Source organism: Macaca nemestrina, chromosome 10, assembly GCF_043159975.1.
Source record: "Macaca nemestrina isolate mMacNem1 chromosome 10, mMacNem.hap1, whole genome shotgun sequence".
In the NCBI taxonomy this organism is placed as follows: Eukaryota; Metazoa; Chordata; class Mammalia; order Primates; family Cercopithecidae; genus Macaca; species Macaca nemestrina.
The window spans coordinates 67,212,644-67,234,557 of NC_092134.1; the positions used below are offsets into that span (position 1 = coordinate 67,212,644).

Below are 21,914 nucleotides of genomic sequence, written 5' to 3' on the forward strand. Positions count from 1 at the left end.
TCCATTTCTTGGTTTGCACATCTGAAATATCCCTCCACCAGGTCTTTCTGCCTCCAGTCTGTGGGTTTTGTTTTGTTTTTTGTTTTGTTTTCTTTTTGACAAAGTCTTATTCTGTTGCCCAGACTGAAATGCAGTGGTGTGATCTCGGCTCACTGCAACCTCCGTCTTCTGCGTTCAAACAATCCTCTTACCTCAGCCTCCCGAGTAGCTGGAACTACAGGCAGGCACCACCACACCCAGCAATTTTTTTTTTTTTTTTGATTTCTTGGTAGAGACAGGGTTTCACCATGTTGGCCAGTCTGGTCTCAAACTCCTGACCTCAAGTGATCTACCCACCTCAGCCTCCCAAAGTGCTGGGATTACAGGCGTGAGTCACCATGCCCGGCCTGCCTCCAGTCTAGCTCTTGCCATCTTTCCCCCAATTCTTCTGACAACTTCCAATCTACTATCTAACCTAGAAACAAAGTCATATTTTAACAACACAAATCTAAGTCTTTCACTCTCCTACTTAAAAATCAGATCTTGTGAGACTTATTCACTGTCACAAGAACAGCACTGGAAAGACCCACCCCCAAGATTCAATTACCTCCCACTGAGCCCCTCCCACAATATGTGGGAATTGTGGGAGCTACAATTCAAGATGAATTTGGGTGGGGACACAGACCCCACAGACTTAATATCTTTCCAGCATCCTCTTCTCACTATCTTCCCTACGGCCAGTCCACTGCGCTGAATGAATTCATGAGTAAGACCTACGTTTTCATACATACGTCTCCAGGCCTCTGCAACTGCTATTTGTTCCACTCAGAATGTACTTCCCCTCCTTCACTGCCTGCCAAAATTCTACTCATCCTTCAAAATCTAGCTGGAAGGTTTTTCCATTTGTTTTTGAGAACTGTTTATTGAGTGGTTACTTTGGCCAGATACTCTTCTGGGTGCCAGATACATCCCCTCTCTGGGTAGAAAGAGTTGTTGCTATTTTTTTTTTTTTTTAATTAGTAGATTTTATTTTTTAGAGCAGATTTAGATTTAGAAAAAATTGAGAGGAAAGTAAGGCGTTCCTACACACACGCACACAGCTTCCCAATTATTAACATCTCACACCAGTGAGGTACATTTGTTAAAATTAATGAACCTATGTTGACATATTATCACCATAGTTTACACTAGGGTTCACTCTTAGTGTGGTATATTCTATGGGTTTTGACAAATACATGATAATATGTATCCACCATTATAGTATCAGAGTATAGTATCAGTTTCACTGCCCTAAAATCAGAGTATAGTATCAGTTTCACTGCCCTAAAAATCATCTGTGCTCTGCCTATTTATCTACCCCTTACCAAACACCCAGAAATCATTTTTGTACTGTCTCAATTGTTCTTCCTTTTCCAAAGTGTCATATATTTGGAATCATATGGTATGTAACTTTTTCAGATAGACTTCTGATATGGTCTTGCTGTGTCCCCACCCAAATTCATCTTGAATTGTAGCTCCCACAATTCTCACATGTTGTGGGAGGGGCTCAGTGGGAGTTAAATGAATCATGGGGGTGGGCCTTCCCAGTGCTGTTCTCGTGACAGTGAATAAGTCTCACGAGATCTGATGGTTTTTAAAACAGGAGCTTCCCTGCACAAGTTCTCTCTTGTCTGCCATCGTAAGACATGACTTTCACCTTCTGCCATGATACTGAGGCCTCCCCAGCCACGTGAAACTATGAGTCCATTAAACCTCTTCTCCTTTTTTTTTTTCTTTTTTAATTTTACTTTAAGTTCTGGATACATGTGCTGAACATGCAGGTTTGTGACATATGTATACATGTGCCATGGTGGTTTGCTGCACCCATCAACCCATCATCTCAGTTTTAAGCCCTGCATGCATTAGGTATTTGTCCTAATGCTCTTTCTCCCATTTTCCCCAGCCCCCCGGGTGTGTGATGTTCCTCTCCCCTCTGTGTTCATGTGTTCTTATTGTTCAACTCCCACTTATAAGTGAGAACATGCAGCGTTTGGTTTTCTGTTCTTGTGTTAGTTTGCTAAGGATGATGGTTTCCAGCTTCATCTGTGTCCCTGCAAAGGACATGAACTCATTTTTTTTTTTTTATGGCAGCAAGAGTTGCTATCTTTTATGTGTTCCTGTGATCTTTTGTACAATTCTCTGCTAAAGTACTTCTTTCACAACAGTTTAATGTTTTGTTTACCTGGCTATTTCCCCAGAGAGACTGTGAGCTCTTTGAGGACAGAACTATGCCTTATTCATCTCTACATGCTCAGCACCCAGTCCATATAAGAGTTTAGTAAATGTTTACTTATTGTTGACCAACTATGAAGAAAATGAAGAGCAGCTCTTCTGTGTTTGTGTGTGGACCTGTCTCTGACTGACTCCTGAGCTTGATCCTGGAATTCCCTTTCTGCTTCACTGGCTGCAGTCACTCAATTGTCTTCTGACCTCCTATCCTGTTATGTTGGTTTGTTGCTCCTACTTGAAAGCCTCCTCCTTCCACCCTTCTGAGTTGTGATAGAAGACAACTTATAAAGCAGTACCAAATGCCAAACTGTGGCTTAGCCTGTGAAGCTGCCTGGAGAGGACCCAGCTCATCCAAAAAATTCAGGAAAATCGTGGCAGGCTAGCACAATCTGATCCTCTTTAGTAAAGTCCCAGGACACTTTTCAGAATTCCTTTTTTTTTTTTTTTTTTGAGGTGGTGTCTCACTTTATCACTCAGGCAGGAGTGCAGTGGCGTGATCTTGGCTCACTGCAGCCTCTTCTTTTTGGGCTCAAGGAATTCTCCTGCCTCAGCCTCCCGAGTAGCTGGGACTACAGGAGCATACAACCATGTCCAGCTAAGTTGTGTGTTTTTAGTAGAGATGGGGTTTCACCCTGTTGATCAGGCTGGTCTCAAACTCCTGACCTCAAGTGATCCACCCACCTTGGGCTCCCAAAGTGCTGGGGTTACAGGCGTGAACCACCACGCCCAGCCCGGAAAAGTCTTTCATGCTATACATCTGGGGATGGAAAGCATTTAACTTCCACATTCTTGCAAGACAGGTCTTTATTTCTTCAGGCACCTGAAATCATATCTCTTATTTCCACTTATAAAATTTTATGTTCAAATACCCCTTTCAACATCGATGAAAAATGACTTTTTTAAATATGAAAGATGAGCAAATAAATGGAATTGATGTCCTGTGACAATAATTCTTTCCATACCTGTTTAAATAATTTGACAGCATATGTTAGGTTTTGAATCTCCACTCTGTATACCTCAAAAATCTCTCCTTCTCCAATTAGGAAGTCTTTGTGGAAATTTCTAGTTCCTTCTATGATGTTTTGAAAGCTGATTGAAGATTTAGGCAGTATTCCTTAGGAAGGAAAGTAGGGGGAAGATAAGTTATCTAAGAATGAACATCACCATTATAACCAAAACTTCTATATTAGAAACAATTCAGAGTCCAGTGGAAGGTCAGTAGAGAAAGGTCCAGGAACCAAAGCCGAAGCCCATCATGTGCTCTCTGCACATTGACTTGGATCTAGTTCCCACCATTCCACAGAGCAAAGGGTTAGAACAGCAGCATTGTGATTTTACCTCCTCTCAAAAGAGATCAGCCAAAGAGCTTAGCGGAAGAAATTCTTCCAAGATTCAATTTCCTGGTCATTAGGTCAATGTGTTGCTGTTGACCCACTGTGAACCTAAAACTACTAAAAAATTATGGAAGTGGAAATATTGACATGAGTAAGCAATATTCTCCAAGCATGACTGATAGAAACACTTTTCATGTGCCAAACCCTCTAACTGCCTAATTTACTTCCTCAGAGTAAATTAGAAAGATGATTCAGCCTTTTAAAAACTCACCCAAAGTGGAGATTGGGAGAAAACATGCAAAGATTAATCAAATACAAATTGAAAAGGAAAAGTTTGGCTATGTCCTTCAGAACTCAATTTTGGCTATATTTCCATAGCTAATACAAAATCCTCTCTGAAGACACTTAATGTTTGATTTAGACCTTATTGCTAAAGAACCAAAGCCTTATCTAACTTTTCTAATTCTTTTTTCAATGAAAGAAGTATCAGATCTAGTGGCAAAGACTAGTCAACACAGCCTTAAATAGTCTTTAAAATTTATCAGAATGACTCCAGGCAGAACTAAATTATTCTTCCTACTAATGAACTAGGAAAGTTGATATGGAAAATAACCAGATTTTCATACTGACCTTCAGCATTGCTCTACAATCATCTTGAAAGATTTCTGTAATTGCTGTGAGCATTTCTAAAACTGTATAATCTCAACATAATTTTAAAAATGTTTTCCCATGACACACAAACATAGCAAATTTTACTAACAAAAAACGAAAACATACCCCTGTGTGAAGAGACCACAATTGCATTCTTCATTTGCCAATGGAGCCTTAACATAATAATGTGTCATCTATTAGAACTATAAGTGTCAATCAAATTGAAATTATTTTAGTATCTATGACATTTTATACTGAATCTGAATTTATATGGTTATTGTGTTTATTGGGTATTTCTCCTTCTTAATTCACTTAAATGAAAGTATGATTTTAAAAAACTTGTTGGAAAAAGTTGTTTTTTCTTACCTTTTCCATTATGTTCAGGAATAAGAACATTATCCACTGTGACACTGGCTGTTTCCTAAGAGAAGAAAATACATACTAAAGTAATTCCATTTCATAAGTCTAGAAAGAACAGAACTTCAACAGAAATCTAAAGCTCCCTGGGGACTCTGCAGTGCAACAGAGTGCAACCTAATTTAAAATAAAGTTAGCAGAAATCAAAGTTATTTCACTTTATTTAATAGCATTCATTGCCATATTTAAGGCTTTCATACCAACGGTAAAAACTCAAGTTTCAATGCCACAGTCAGTTAAAGTCAATTTTAAATTACTTCTAATGCTATAAAAATGATCACTGCTAGTTTGCTGTAATAAAAACTAACAGTGATATGCAAAGCACCAACTAAAAAAGGAAAATTAAAAGCTGAGTTAAGACAGATATATAAATCACAGCATCCTTAGTAGTTCTCAGTCTCATCTCTGACAGATCACTGAGAAGAGAAAGCTCTTAATTTCTCAAATATTTATAAATCTCTACTTTCCTGAATCCTCAACTAAATAGAGAATAATGAGAGAGCCAGGGCATTTCTGATTTTTTAAAAGTGCTGGCAAATCCAGCATTTTTCTGCCTGCTAATTTCATTCCTTTTGCTCAATTATACATACAACAAAGTTCAAGGCTCATTTTCCATGCACACATACTCTACCTTGAGTAATATGTTTGGAAATCCACCTTCCTGATAACTCTTCTCTGAAGGACTCAAGACTGCTCCTGAAAGAGAAATACGGGAAGGTAGATACAAAACAATTCTATGTCCCTAATGATTTTTTTCTTTCTGAGACTCTGAAAATAAATGTCTTGCTAGTCATTGTTGATTTCTAAAGTTTCATTCCCATCGAACACTTACAATAAATTTGTGGAAGTATTATTTGTGAAGTTGTGAAACAGTTTTCTAATTAACAAATGTTATACAAACATACTTTTGTTCACTTAAAACATAAGTAGCTGCCTTAATCTATTATTAATATAACTTTAAATAATTTAAATAATTAAATAATAAATAAGTAATAAATAAGATAAATTATTGTTAGACATTAAAAATATTAAAGTACACAGAAGAAAATTTTTTTAAAAAATTGTTATCAGGTTTTGTTTTTGTTTTTGTTTTTTTGAGATGGAGTCTCACTCTTGCCCAGGCTGGTGGGCAGTGGCATGATCTCGGCTCATTGCAATCTCTGCCTCCTAGGTTCAAGCGATTCTTCTGCCTCAGCCTCCCAAATAGCCGGGATTACAGGCACCCGTCAGCATGCCTGGCTAATTTTTTTTTGTATTTTTAATAGAGATGGGGCTTCACCATGTTGGCCAGGCTAGTCTCGAACTCCTGGCCTCAAGAGATCCACCTGCCTCGACCTCCCAAAATGCTGGGATTACAGGTATGAGCCAACCACCACACCAGGCCTTTTTTTTTGAGACAGAGTCTTGCTCTGTCACCCAGGCTGGAGTGCAGTGGTACAATCTTGGCTCACTGCAACCTCCGCCTCCTGGGTTCAAGTGATTCTCCTGCCTCAGCATCCTGAGTAGCTGGGATTACAGGCATGAGCCACAGTGCCCAGCTGTGTCATCAGCATTTTTGCACATATATTTTTAAATGTTACATTTATGATATTATATCTTCCTGGGTTCGTTTTTTTTTTCATATCATCTTGTGCCATAAAGTATTGGAAGTGGCATGTGCGTGTGTGCGTGTGTGTGTGTGTATCAATCACAAATACTTACCACCCCAAATGTCGACTATAACTTCTCTTTGGTAGAGTGCTGTCTGGACTGAGGTAATTTATGTAGCTTCCTACAACAGATTAAAACCCTGCCATATTTTGCTGTCATTTCTAACATTTTGTCTCAGACTAGAAAACTTTCATTTTATATTCTAGCTTTCTTCTTTCTAGATTATCTTCTAGTGTTTCTTAAATTATTTTGCTTAGAAAACTAGCAAGAAAGCATAACCAATTAATAACAAATTTCCTTGATAACACTATAAACCAGACTTAAGAGACATCTATAGAACATTCCATCCAAAACCAAAATATACACATATTTCTCAAGTGTACATTGAACATTTTCCAGAACAGACCTGACCTTAGGCAATTAAATGAACTTCAAATACATGTGTAAGGATTAAAATCATACAAAGTCTATTTTCTGATCACATTGAAATGCAAGCAGAAATCAGCAGCAGAAGGAAATTTGGGAAATTCACAAGTATCTGGAAATTAAACAACAAAATCGTAAATAACAAATGAGTTACAAAAGAAGTCATGACAGAAATTAGAAAATACCTTGAGATAAATGAAAATGAAAACACAACATATCAAAAATTATGAGATGCAGCAAAAGCCATGCTTAGAGGGAAATTTATAGCTGCAAGTGCCTACCTTAAAAAAAGAAGAAATGCATCAAATCAGTAAACTAAACTTTCACATTAAGGAACTAGAAAAAGAAGCACAACCTAAACTGAAGCAAGCAAAAGGAAGGAAATACTTTAGATTAGAAATATATGAAACAGATGATTTGTTTGTTTGTTTGTTTGTTTGAGATGGAGTCTCACTCTGTCAACCAGGCTGGAGTGAGGAGTGAAGTGGCGCGATCTTGGCTCACTGCAATCTCCACCTCCCGGGTTCAAGCAATTCTCCTGCCTCAGCCTCCTGAATAGCTGGGACTACAGGTGCACGCTGCCATGCCGGCTAATTTTTTTATATTTTAGTAGAGACGGGGTTTCACTGTTTTGCCCAAGCTGGTCTCGAACTCCTCAGCTCAGGCAATCTGCCTGCCTCAGCCTCCCAAAGTGCTAGGATTACAGGCGGGAGCTACCTCGCCTGGCCAAAATAGAGGATTTTTTAAAAAGAAAAATCAATAGAACCAAAATCATTTCTTCGAAAAGATCAATAAAATTGACAATCTTTTAGCTTAACTGACCAAGAAAGACACTCAAATTACTGAAATCAAGAAAAAAAAGAGGGGACGTCAACACTGACCTCACAGAAATAAATAGAATTATAAAGGAATATTATGAACAATGATATGCCAAAAATTAGATAACTTAGATCACATGGACAGATTTCTAGGAAGACACAACTATTGAAACTAACTCAAGTAAAAATAAACAATATACATGGACTCATAACAAGAGTTTGAGCTGGTACTTTAAAACTTCCCACAAAGAAAAGCTGAGGCTTAGATAGCTTCACAGGTGAATTCTACCAAACATTTAAAGAAGATTAACACCAGTCCTTCACAAATTCTTCCAGAATAGAAAAGGACAGAACAATTCCCAAATAATTCTATGAGATCAGTATTATTCTGATACCAATGCCAAATAAAGACATTACAAGAAAACAACAGACCAATACCTATTACAAACATAGATGCAAAAATCCTCAACAAAATACTGGCAAACTGAATCCAGAAGCATGTAAGGATTAGATACAATGACCAAATGGGATGTATCCCAGGAATCCAATATTTGTTTAATGTCTGAAAATCAATCAATGTAATACACCACATTAGCAGAATGAAGGACAAAAAACACATGTTCATTTCAATAGATGACAAAAAAGCAGCTGACAAAATCCAACACCCTATCATGATAAAAGCCCTACCAACAGAAGAAAATGTCCTCAATATGATAAGGGCCATCTATAAAAAACTGACAGTTATCATCACTAACCGTGAAAGACTGAATGTTTTCCCCTTAAGATCAGGAACAAGGTAAGGATGTCCGGTCTTGCCGCTTCTACTCAACATGCTAAAGGTTCTAGCCAGGGCAACTAGGCAAGAAGAAAAAATAACAAACATACTGAATTTGTGTAGAAAAAAAATGTGAAATCTGGGGGCTGTAGGGGCACTAAAAGTCATTATTCTTTTGCTGTTTGTGAAAAGAGAGATAATACTTCATTGGCATATAAAATGGAAAATTGAAAATGGCTCTCTTAAGAAGCCAGTAGAAAGCTGTGAATTTTGTGTCAAAACTGGAAAACAACTGCTGATCATTGAAATATAAATGCAAAAAGTGATATATAAGGACATGCATGTCAGAAATATAATAACAAAAAATACAGATTCTAGTTTCTTGAGCAATTTTGGTATGTCCTGAGATCTGACAGAATGCTTTACTGATGTGAAGAAACCACCGAGCAGCAGCAACTTGAATTGTAGGCACAGTACCTGGGAGGAAATCAAAGGCCCATTTTTATAAGACTGGGAAAATCCAAATCTACAAAGTGATGCCTGGAAGTTGGAATATAAAAGGCCCAAATTCCTCTAAAATAAAATCAGTTCCACAAAACAGAAGAAAATTGCAAGGAAAGGTGGGCAATAGCTGATTATTTAGATAACTGATAAATCTGTCCATGGTAGCAACACAGAAAGACTAAATCGTTTTATCCATCTTCAGTTAGGAGCTCCAACTCCTAATTTAGTGAGTAGCCATGATAGGAAACCCCTGTTGAGCAAGATACACTTATGCTTCCAACAAATCATCACATCTCACTTATAACAACTACATAATTAACTTTTTCAAAATTGTTACTTAATTTGAAACACCAACTCAATCAATTACAATTAAATAATGCTATTTTCTTTAGTAAAGAAGTAAGGTGCTATCCTCCTCTTCACTTCAGATTTGCCTATCTCTTTGTACTAGGGTAGTAAAGTCTTTTTACCAATCAGCTAATCTCACATCCAAAAAAGAAAAATAAATGTTGTATGTGCAACAGACTAAGAGTCAACCAAGAATGTGGAATTTTTGTCTACTTACAGTCCAACTTATTCTCTGTTGCATAAATAAACAACATAGAGAGTGAAAATATACTCTAAAATTTATTCCAGAACACTGAACGCTGCCGTATAAAACATACCTGGGTGTCCTATTAAAGTGGCATAAGTTTGTATTATGAACAGCAAGCCATGTGGGTGGTTTCAGAGGCTGAGAAAGGCTCAGATAATGGAAAAGGCATTGCATTTACAGTTCCCAGGGACTCACTGAATTTCACTTGCTCAGTCAACTTCACAGTGAAATATTCTGCTGCACTAAACTAAGTGAAGAAACCATGTGCAAAAGACAAAGGGAATTAGCCAAGTTATATGAATAATACCATGGTGGAAGTCTATTAGGAACTAATACCCCATTAATAGGAAAGATCAAGATAAAAGTCAATGTGAAGCTACAGTTTTCTTGTACAAACCTCTCAGGATTCCTTGTGTGTGTGTGTGCAAGGGCTCATGTGCACTAAATATATTACCAAAGAACATGTGAGCAAATACACAAACCTAAAAATGTGATCTATGAAAAGAGCCAAAGAACAAAGATGTTGATTCAAAAGAGTTTCCAATCTAAGAGCCTTGGGTCTATAACATAAGCCCCAAGATCATTATTGTTGAAATGAATACATCTGAGTGGAACAAACAGAACAGGTAACGTTAGATTATTTCACTGACAAAGAATACATGGAGAAAACTTCACGAGCTTTATTGATCAGGTTGTTCTAAATATAAGGCATGACACAGCATCAGAAATAGAGAAGATAAACAAAGGGAAGAATTAGGCTACTGTGGAATGGGTAGTAACAAGTAAGGCAGGGTTAAACGCTGTGGCGTAAAAATAGCAGTGAAGATAAAAGAAACATCCCAAGATTATTCTGGAGGTAGGTGCAATATAAAATACTAAATATAGGGGGAAAATACAATTATGTTTTCAACTTGTAATATATAGTAAAACAAAGAATAGCATGATCTGTTTCTCAAATACTATGATTCCAATTACGTTTATGACTCAAAGAGTTTCGGAGTTTTTGATAGCAAGCTCATTCTATTAACTGCGAAAAATGAAACATTTTAAAAAGTGTAGTTTGTAAGTAAAAGTAAATTAAAAAAACAAAACAAAACTATAAAGTGGTAGAAAGAAATATGTTGTATAAGTTAGGTGATAAGGGAAGAAAGTGTCACAAGAAAATGTGAAGCTGGAAAGTCCCTTCCAGATAAAAGCCACAGGTAAGGAAACACTGACACACAGCATGAGTCAATGTCTTGGATAAAATGCAATATTCGAATTTACAAACTACAGTTCCTATTACAGATTAAGAGCCACATTATAAGAATCAGCATTTACCATGGTTTGTAATTAAATGAATAGCTCGACGATGCCCCATCTCCTGGAGGACCTGTAAAAGGTCACCGATGGTCTTGTTTTTCTGTGCCCAGGACCAAAGTAATTCTCTTGTTCCACTTTTACCTTGGTCTACATACTTTTCAATATGACGAACATCCAGCCAGCTGCTTGAAAGTCTCTCTGCTGTGGAAATTGCAATATAAACAAAGAATTGTTTACTGTACTTTCATTGAAATACTTGTTTTTGTGTACCTTATGTTTATTTCCTCTTATTTATAACTTTAACTTCCCTCTTATTTATAACTTTTATTTTGAACTAATTTGGCATATACTCACCTGCCTTCTGCTAATGTTGACATCTTACTAACCACAATACAAAGATCAGAATCAGTGATAACTGCAAACCTTATTCTAATTTCACTAGCTTTTCCACTAATGCCCATTATCTGTTCTAAGATCCTATCCAGTTTTCCATATTATGTTTAATTGTTCCTTCTCCTTAATCTCCTCCAATCTATGATGGTCCCTCAATCTTTCCTGTCTTTCAGGACAGTGAAATGATATTGTCCTTCTCAGTGCATCATATCAAGAGGTTTACGATAGTGATGTCTTATCAATAATAATGTTTATTCTGATCACTTAGTGAAGGGAGTGTCTGCAGAGTTTCTCTACTATAAAATTATCTTTCCCTTTGTAATTAATAAATATTTAGGGGGAGATACTTTGAGATTATGAAAATACTCTGCTTCTCCTCAGATTTGGGCCACTAATATTTTGCATCCACCAGTGGATCTTATTTATCACAATTATTACTACAGTATTCGCTTAATGGTGATTTTTCTATTTTCCCTTTTTCCTTCATGAACTCTTTGGTAAGAAACAGCTGTCCTTTCTCCTATGTTTATTTATTTATTTATCCAGTTGTTTATTTATATCTATGGGCTCATAGATATTTATTTTATCCCACGGGTTAAAATCCAGTACTATCATTAATAATTTTGTTGCTAAAATTATTCTAGCTTTGTCCATGTAGGTTGACTCTTGTGTTCTTTTTTTCTGGTTTTTAAAATTTTATTATTATTATTATTTTTTTTGAGACAAGATCTCACTCTGTCACCCAGGTTGGAGTGCAGTGGGGCAATCTCAGCTCACTGCAGCCTCCATCTCCCAGGCTCAAGCCATCCTCCCACCTCAACCTCCCAAGTAGCTGCAACTTCAGGTGTGCACCGCACCACCATGCCCAGCAAATTTTTGTATTTGTGTGGGTTGTTTTTTCCTTTTTGGTAGAGATGGGGTTTTGACACATTGCCCCAGGTGGTCTCAAACTCCTAGGATCAAGCTCAAGCAATCTGCCCGCCTTGGCCTTCCAAAGTGCTGGGATTACATGTATGAACTACCACAGCAGGCCTCGTATGTTCTTTTGACAAGTCCTATCTTTTTGTGAGTATCTCCTTATTTTATGGCTCTACAAGGTGATCCAGGCTTATTTTGTATTTCCCCCTTTCCTGGACTGCAATTATTTGTCTAATGATCTCTGGTCTCTTTATTGGACAATGGTGTATAGAAGCTCAATCCCGGTGCCAGAATTGTTCATTGTGGCCAAGGTTCCATTGCTTCTAGGCCCTCTAAGAACACAGAGCAAGGAAATATAGGTATGAACACTCATCCGTGGATCTCTATTCCTCTACCTGTATGCGCATATATTAAATACCAAGAATTTATTCTGATGCTTCGGATTTTAATCCAGCATCACAGGGTATATTTCAGTCCTTCTTCATTTGTAACTTTATTCTTGAACAATAATATTATTGATAATATATTTACTTGTTTGTTTAATTCTACAATGCACATAAAGTACTTTCAGAATTGCCAACCTATAACCTTGTGAGAAACACATTAGCAAAATCAGAATACATAATTCTTTCTGTCCTTAGCATAAGCACATCCAGTTAAGATGTTGTGTTCCAAACTTACTTAGATTCATTCTTTTCTTCCTCACCCCTTCAGTGTGGTTATTATTCATTTGTAATACAGTTAGATTCAATTGTTGAAGGTTTGAGAAATGGTGTTTTGTTCCCCCTGTCTTCTCCTTGAACACTTTTGAGCAATTTTAAAAGCTAGTATCTGGGTAAAATCAGGGAAATGTTTTACTAGGATACTAGGCTTTAAATAATTCAATTAAAGTTTGGCATAAACATCTTAAAACTGTGCAGAAAGCATATGAGTTTTTGTGGTGCCCTGATTTAACAGGTTTCTTCAAGTGAAAATTTATGTTGCCTTTCTGCACAACTTCCAAATTTTAAAGTGTACTTTGAGGCAAAGTGGAGAGAAAGAAAGCAAATGACAGAAAAGGTGGTCTCGTTCCTATGATAATATTTACAACCTGGAATATTGAGCACTAAAATTAACAGTGTTTTTGGGTTATTGGTGGTGATGGCAGCATCCTTTCATAACTTTACCTTCCAGAGAAGCTAAAAAATTTAGGATCCTGGATGCAAGTCTGTGGATCAAATCCTACTGTTATCTGAGGGTGGTCATGGGGGACCCCTGACATGCCACCATAACTGGCTTTAGGAGCTCAGCACCCTTTCATCCTGCCACATACCAATATGTGGAAGCTGCCCTCCAGCAGGAACCAATGTGATCTCATAGGAGACAGGACTCCCCTTTCCACCAAGGAGATACTTCAAAGGCAGATGTGCTTTTAAAAGGCAATGGTTGTTCAGATATCAGAAGAATGATAAGTCTTGTGAAACTTTCTTCTGTTAAAAGTCTGTTTTGGGACCAGGCGTGGTGGCTCACACCTGTAATTCCAGCACTTTGGGAGGCTGAGGCAGGAGGATCACTTGAGGTCAGGAGTTTGAGACCAGCCTGGCCAACATGGTGAAACCCCATCTTGACTAAAAAAATACAAAAATTAGCCAGGTGTGATGGTGTGCACCTGTAGTCCCAGCTACACAGGAGGGTGAGGTGGGAGAATCACTTGAATCCAGGAGGTGGAGGTTGCAGTGAGCTGAGCTGAGACCATTGCACTCCAGCCTAGGCAACAGAGTGAAACTCCGTTTACACACACACACACACACACACACACACAAGTCTGTTTTAGAGTCCAAAGGTCATTCATTTCTTAGGGAGTTGCTACACCAGTTATATTTGAAATCAAGCCAGCAGAAAGGCAGATATCTTCTGCCTTTATATCGCATTCCCCCCTGCCCAATTTTTGGTTCTACAAGCCTTTGCTGGAATATTCAATTTACCTCAACTTTATGCTCCCACTGAGGCGATGAGTAAATCCTGAAAGTTGAAAGTTTCCACAATATGAAACCATTACTGGCCCTCTTTTTATGAGCTAAAAATTGACATGGTAGACATTACTAGTGCCGCTAATAACTTCCAACCCTCTATCCCATCATAGAGGATTCCATTTCCCTGCCCTTTCAGATTAGGCACGCCTTTATGTCTCTTCCAGCCAGAAACACTGAAGAACCAGGGTACAATTCACCACGTGTTGACAGGGGGCTGCCTCAAGACCAAAGCAGCCTGAAATGCTGAGCCACCACATGGAGGAGAGTTTGCTGGACTCTCAGAGCTCTTCCTGGGAGCAAAAAGTAAACCTCTGCTATGTTAAACCACTGAGATTTTGGTGCTGCTTGTTACTGCAGCATAACTTGGTCTATCCTGACTGATATACACAAGGTCATATCTTGAATTTTGTTACTCTGTTACAACCTGTACCAGAACAGAGTTAAACAGAGTGGCAGCCTTTGCAAATTACATATTAAACAAGGGAAGATAAAGTTGAGACATTCTATTTGAATGCATGTTTAGGCTGTAAGGAAAGAAAACTAGCTAGAATAAAATGTCTGACATAATTGAGTTAGAATGTCTTTGCCCTTCCTCCATATTTCAAGTTCTGGGAAGAATATATTCATTCCTCATCTCCTTGAAGAGATGACGTTTCACAAAGAGGCAAAGACTATCCACATGCCAATATATGTTTTAGATAGCTTATCATTTTTAAAAGGAAGCCTTAAAAAGCAAAAATATTAGCCAAATGTTGTAATGTTATTTTAATGTATTTCTTTCTGATGAGGTAATCTGCCTATTTCATTGAGGCACATTTTTAATAAACACTTTATTTAGCTATTTCTAAAAGCTCTTAAGAGAAATACTGCAAATCAGTGTAGTTCAAACACTTGTTGAGTATCTGTTATGTGTCAGCAATACAGTAATTGCATGCACCAAGCGTGGGTTGACTATGAAGACAGGCCTCTACCTAAAGATGAGAACAGCAGGGAAGCCTTTCTGGAGGGGTGGTTTCTGAAGCCTGAGCCATGCCATGTCTAAAACTGAGTACTTCTAAAGAGAGGCCAATTCTTGAAGTATTGGATAGGGTACACTATCCTAGGGAGGAAAAAAATAATCACTAGAGTTTCAGATTGAAAACAAGACAAATGAATGAGTCTGAGCCCCACAGACTATCCTGCTTTCCAAGAAAAAAGGTTCTTAGTCAAAACAAAGCATTCCCGTGGGCCTCTGGGAGAGTACAGGAACGTATGTATTTAGTGGTGGCACTGCCATCGACCTATGACACAACTCCAGGCAAAACATAGCCTCACTGAACAATCTCAAACTTCTTCACAAATGTCCTTGTAGTCCCACCTAAAACATATAATAAATCTTCTTGCTCTTCCCTGGCCTGTTAATTAATTATAGCACCTCTAATCTGTAAAACACTTCCCACTCTCAAAATGAACATTCCAACAAGAGAACTCTAAATATCAAATTTCAGCAAAGGGAAAGTTTAGGTTTCTATGTTTTCTATTAGAAAATTAATCAAGGCTGGGTGCAGTGGCTCACGCCTGTAAACCCAGCACTTTGGGAGGCCAAGGCAAGAGAATCGCTTGAGCCCAGGAGTTTAAGACAGGACTGGGCAACATGGCAAAAACCCATCTCTACAAAAAATTTAAAAATTAGCCAGGCTTGGTGGTGTGCATGCATCTGTAATCCTAACTACTCAGGTGGCTGAGGTGGGAGGATAGCTTGAGCCCAGGAGGTTGAAGCTACCTTCAATTGCTCACAACAATTGCCACAGAAGGAAAGGCACAGTTGATAGCTGTAAAGGAAATCCACAGTTAACATTTCAAGTCCCAGGGAATGTCAGCTTTTCATTCCATACTTTCCATAAATTCCATTCTTTGTTTTTTGTTTTGTTTTGTTTTTAATTCCTCGATTACCCTTTTAAAAGTGCAGCAGGCCATGACTCTGTGCTGTCCTGTCCTGTGACTTGGCTGAGAAACTGCTAATATCAGATGCTCTCCCTTAAGCACATTTCTGAGATTCAGCTGGAATATGAATGAACAGATGTCAAATGAGCTGGGGTTTTAAGTTCTCTAAATTGACCAGGGGCTTATAGTTCTGAGTTTGCACCAAATCTAAGGAAAGCTAGATTAGTCAAAGGCATTTTTTTCTAATAGCAGAAGTTCATGGTGAAAAACTGATCCAGACTGCCTGCATGTATGGATTGCTTCTGGACTGGAAGTGAAATATGTTTTCTCTTTTTCCAACTGGTGATTCACACTGCCACCTTAATAGCTTTTCTCTAACGATGATGCATTCTGAATAGAAACATCGCTAAAGAGTATTATTAGCATCCATAAAATGCATACTTCATTTAGATCCAATTCTATAAAACAGTTTCAATCTGATACAACAGGAATGCAAACTATCAACATGTTAATTACATTCTTCAATATTCATCATTTTCTCCAACTCTCCCTTACTTGTCCCCTTTCAGAATATAGGACTTTGTTTACTCACAGTACATATCAAATAAAAATATAGAGAAAAGTTCTCAATGATTAATTGTGTTGATAAAGTTAAAAGCATTCTAAACTGAAAATACAAATTAAGAAAAACATGCTGTTAGGTAAGCATTGTTGAAAACCATTTTTCGGAACACAAATCTTTTGTTGAAAGTCATATTGGAGTCACATAAGCCAAAAAGTCAACCTAAGAAGTTCAGAAATCACATGCTCAAAGGTCCTTGAAGGCTGTTTTAAGAGTGCAGGACTGTCTAAGTAGTGTTAACCTTTGGGGTTTTCAGTTGCAGAAATCACGTCTCCATATGCAAATATGTCTCTGAAGGGGTTTTTTCAAATAACGCAACACATCCGTATTTGGAATCTTTGTATTTGCATACAACCACATGCCAAAACCCCTGTAAAATTAAGACTCCATTCTCACAGAGCTTGTTTTTAGATACTGTAATGGAAAAAGGAAAGATGTTTCTTTCTTTCTACAAAGCATGCAAAAAATTAGACAATTTTTTAAAAGAACTATTAAGGTTAAAGATATTTTAATTCCAAAAAAGTAAAACAAAAGTCAAAATTATAAGTTAGATCTGTTCTTCATACCAGACTGTGAGCATTAACACTCACTAGTTAATATATTTTAGAAGAAATAGTTCTTATTCATACTTAAGCTCATGTGTATGTTTTACCCCATGCCTGAGTAGGACTCATAACTGGGGAGGGCTGTGTGCGATTTCTCAGATGCCCCTCTGTCTGTCCTGCTCTCTTAATCCTAGACACAGGTAGGAACCTAACATTAACTACCTCTGGGAGAGAATTCACCCTCAACACCAAGGTTTCAGTCAGAAGCTATGTAATTTCATTCCCAGGTGAATATCAATACTATTTCCCCACACATTCTTCCATTGTTAAACTTTTATAGGTCTGTTGCCTACACTAAATTGGAAAATTCTTACAAGCAGGGACTAGGACATTGTATTTACAGTGCTTTGCCAAAGATTCTGCTCAACAAGGTTTTGGATGTTTAATAGACATTTGTTGATTCATTAATTTATTCAAAACACATATATTTAGTGAGTGCCTGCTCTGTGCCAAGTACAATTTTCAATGCTAAGAGAGTCAGCAGGAAACAAAGGAAGGAAATATCCCTGCCCCCTTGAAGCTTATTTCTAGATGAAGAATAAACAAATAAACATATATATGGTTACATATGTATATAGTTTATTTTATATATACATAGAGATACTTACATACATGAAGTATGTAAGAGGTGATAAATAATATAGAGAAAAATAAACTGGAGAAGAGGCATAAGGGAGTGTTAGAGGGGGTAATCAATTTTAAAAAAGTGGTCACGGCCAGGCATGGTGACTCACACCTGTAATCCCAGCACCACCTAAGGCCAGAAGTTTGAGACCAGCCTGGCCCATATGGTTAAACCTGTCTCTGCTAAAAATACAAAAAATTAGCCAGGTGTGGTGGTAGGCACCTGTAATCCCGCTTGAGAGGCTAAGGCAGGAGAATCGCTTGAACCCGGGAGGTGGAGGTTGCAGTGAGCCAAGATTGCACCATTGCACTCCAGGCTGTGCAACAAAAGCAAAACTCCATCTCAAAAAACAAAACAAAACAAAAAAAGTGGTCAGAGTAGGTAATAGTTAAACAAAAACATGAAGGAAGTGAAGACGCAAGCCTACAAGGTTACTGGCAGGAAGAATGTTCATTGCGTGTTCAAGGAACAAGAAAGCTAATGTGGTTGGAGTCAAGCAAACAAGAGGGAGAAGAAAGTGAGAAAAGCCATGCAGAACTTCGGGGTTTGCTCTGAGTGGCCTGGGAAGCCACTGGAGGGTTCTGAATAGGCCAATGATAGCATATGCTTTACATGCATCACAGGCTCGCTGACTGCTGGGCTGCAAAGACACTCGAGGAAGTCAAGGGCAGTAGCAGGGAGTCCGAGCCCAGTCAGCCAACTGCGAAAATAGTAGAGGTGGGAACTGATGGTGGTTGGTGCCAAGATGGCTGTGGTGGCAGTGGTAAGAAGCGGTCAGATTATTAGATAGATCCTGAAGGCACAGTCAGCAGCATCATTTACTGAGAGATAGGATGTGGTTTGTGACAGAAAGTGACAAGTCACAAAAGGCTAATATTTCTGGCCTGAACAAATGAAGAATGGAGCAGCCATTACTGAAATGGGAAAACTTTGGGAGGGCTAGGGGGAGCATTTCTGAGCTGTTAAGTTGGAGATGTCTGTCAAATAGGTAAATAGATAAGTGAAGATGACATTCTAGAGGGAGACTTGGGCCAGCTAGAAATTTGGGAGTTAATATATAGATGGAATTTATGTAAATTTAGCAGATAAACAGAAGAGACGAGGTCCATGGACTAAGCCCAGGGGCACTCTAAGACATCAAGATAAATCTATAAGAAGAGAAGAAATTAAGGAGCATAAAATTTTTATTATTATTATTATTTTTTTCTGACAGGAGTCTCGCTCTGTCGCCTAGGCTGGAGTATGGTGGTGTGATCCCGGCTCACTGAAACCTTGGCCTCCCAGGTTCAAGGGATTCTCCTGCCTCAGCCTCCCAAGTAGCTGGGATTACAGGCGCCTGCCACCATGCCTGGCTAATTTTTTGCATTTTTAGTAGAGACAGGGTTTCACCATGCTGTCCAGGCTGGTCTTGAACTCCTGACCTCAAGCAATCCTCCCGCCTTGGCCTCCCAAAGTGCTGGAATTACAGGTGTGAACCACCGCACCCAGCAGGGGCATGATTACAGGCGTGAACCACCACACTCAGCCTGGGCAACAAGAGCAAAACTCCATCTCAAAAAATAATAACATAAAAAAATACATCTATTTAAAATTTAGAAAGAAAAGGAAAAAAGTGCTTCAAGAAGAAAGGAGAAAGGAGTGATCAACTATATCAAATAAGATCAAAACTTTGAACCAACCATTGAATTTAGCTATGGTGACTTGGGATGAGAGGAATTTCAATGGAGCAGTGGGAGGTGAAGCCCTGATTGGAGGAGTTCAAGGAAGAATGGAGGACCTGGAGTATAAATAGCCCTTTTGAGGAATTTTACCATAAAGAGGAACAGAGCAGTGAGGTGTTAGCTTAGAGGAGAAGTGAGAGCTAGACATAGCATTGTCTAGCTAACATGTGAGAGAAATAACACAGTGGTCAAAAGACCAGGCTTACCCGGGAGCGGTGGCTCACATCGGTAATCCCAGCACTCTGGGAGGCTGAAGCAGGAGGATTGCTAGAGCCTAGGAGTTTGAGACCAGCCTGACCCCATCTGTACAAAAAGATTTGCCAGGTGTGGTGGCACATGCCTGCAGTCCCAGCTATTTGGGAGTCTGAAGTGGGAAGGATCACTTGAGCCTGGGAGGTCGAGGCTGCAGTGAGTTGTGACTGTGCCACTGCACTTCACCCTGGATGACAGAGTGAGATCCCGTTTCCAAAACAACAACAGCAACACAAAAAAAGCAGGCTCTACTGCATATGGTGACTTCCTTCCAAAAAGTAAGAAACAGAAAGAGAAGGAAGTGAAGTAATTTTACAGGGCAGATATCTGACAGACGCCACCTCAGCCATGGTTAACATAAGCAGTGATAACTCCTGTAAATAGTACTGACCCTGGATACAGGTTGGTACTCTATGGTTTTCCTCCCCCAAATCCAAAACCTCAGTCTGATCATGAGAAAAACATCAGACAAATCGCAATTGACAAACAGTCTACAAAATAGTGGATAAGTTCCAACCAATATTCCTCAGAACTGTCAAAGTCATCAAAAACAAGGAAAGTCTGAGAAACCATCACAGCCAAGAGGAGCCAGAAGACACAATAACTAAATGTAATATGGTATCCTGAATGGGATCCTGGAACAGAGAAAGGACATCAAGTAAAAGCGAAGGAAGTCTGAATAAAGCATGGACTTTAGTTAATAATAATGTGTCAATATTGTATTGTAATGAATGCAGCACACTCATGCAAGATGTTAATAACGGGAAACTGGGTGCGGAGTATGCGAAGGACGCAGAGTATCCGGGAACTCTTCCTACTATCTTCTAAACTTTTCCATAAATTTAAAACTGTTCATAAAAAAACACATCTAGGCCAGGCGCAGTGGCTCACGCCTGTAATCCCAGCAATTTAGGAGGCCGAGGCAGGCGGATTATCTAAGGTCGGGAGTTCTAGACCAGCCTGACCAACATGAAGAAACCCTGTCTCTACTAAAAATACCAAAAAAAATTTTTTTTAAATTAAGCCAGGCATGATGGTGCATGTCTTTAATCCCAGCTACTCGGGAGGCTGAGATAGGAGAATCATTTGAACCCGGGAGGTGGAGGTTGTGGTAAGCTGAGACTGCGCCATTGCACTCCAGCCTGGGCAACAAGAGCGAAACTCCATCTCAAAAAATAATAATAATAGCATTAAAAAACCACATCTATTTAAAATTTCGAAAGAAAAGGAAAAAAAAAAACATAGACTATGATGTCTGATCATCTGGTTAGAATCTTAGTGTGCCATTTAGAAGACTGTGACTCAAGGCAAGTTACTTAAATTCTCTGAGAATCAGTTCCCCTATCTATAAAATGGAAATAGGAAGAGTATCTACCTCATAGAATTGTTGTGATAAGCAAATGAGATAATCCATGTAAAATGCTTATCACAATGGCCAATAGTAAGCCTTGATAGGAGGTAGCTTTATTATTATTACTACTATTATTTTGAATCTTTATTGAATATACAAACACACACTTAGTGTGATTTTACATTTAATTTTTAAATTAATTATTAATAATTTATATAATAATTTCTCTTTCCTTTCTTGAGAGGAAAAAAATTGAATACAGCCTATTATAAATCATCTGCAAAAAGCATTTCTCAGTGCATCATAATTGTTGAGAGGTCTTATGGTGTCAGCTGCTGCAAACAATTTAATTTAAATACCAATCTATGGTAATGTAATCAGATGAGTTGTCTCCAGAGGTTCTATATGTACTACGTTATCATGTCTGTAATGTAAACAACATTTTTCATTTGGGCTTTTGGGCTCTTGCTTTCACTAAAAGCCATAAAGTCATCAATGATAACCAGAGAATATATTATCTTGTTATTACATTATTTGTAATAATAATACTTGACAAAAGTGATTTGAAGAGTAATATGTAGAATATGTTTAAAAATAAAAGTAATTAAATGAAGTAATGAAAGAATGTAGTAAAATATCTGTTATATGAAGACACTATTAAAGAAGAGAATTTGGCCTAAGCAATGGCTTCCCAATCAGGTTGTGCATCAGACTCACTCTTGGGGTTTGACAAAAAATGAAAGAAGCTGGACCCTCAACCCAGACTTACTGAA

General features: G+C 38.3%; 1 protein-coding gene across 2 annotated transcripts in view; it reads right to left on the minus strand.

The window, feature by feature from the left end:
• Positions 1 to 21,914, minus strand: part of LOC105473432 (interleukin 1 receptor associated kinase 3) — a 53,664-nt gene that overhangs the window by 28,888 nt on the left and 2,862 nt on the right. Inside the window, exons 2-5 of one of the 2 annotated variants that reach the window (XM_011727257.3) lie at positions 10,738 to 10,920; positions 5,281 to 5,345; positions 4,599 to 4,653; positions 3,210 to 3,361 (exon numbers count right to left, since the gene is read on the minus strand). In XM_011727257.3, coding sequence (XP_011725559.2) covers positions 3,210 to 3,361; positions 4,599 to 4,653; positions 5,281 to 5,345; positions 10,738 to 10,920 — 455 coding nt within the window. The remainder of the gene's footprint in view (positions 1 to 3,209; positions 3,362 to 4,598; positions 4,654 to 5,280; positions 5,346 to 10,737; positions 10,921 to 21,914) is intronic. The other variant, XM_011727259.3, reaches the window with a different exon arrangement.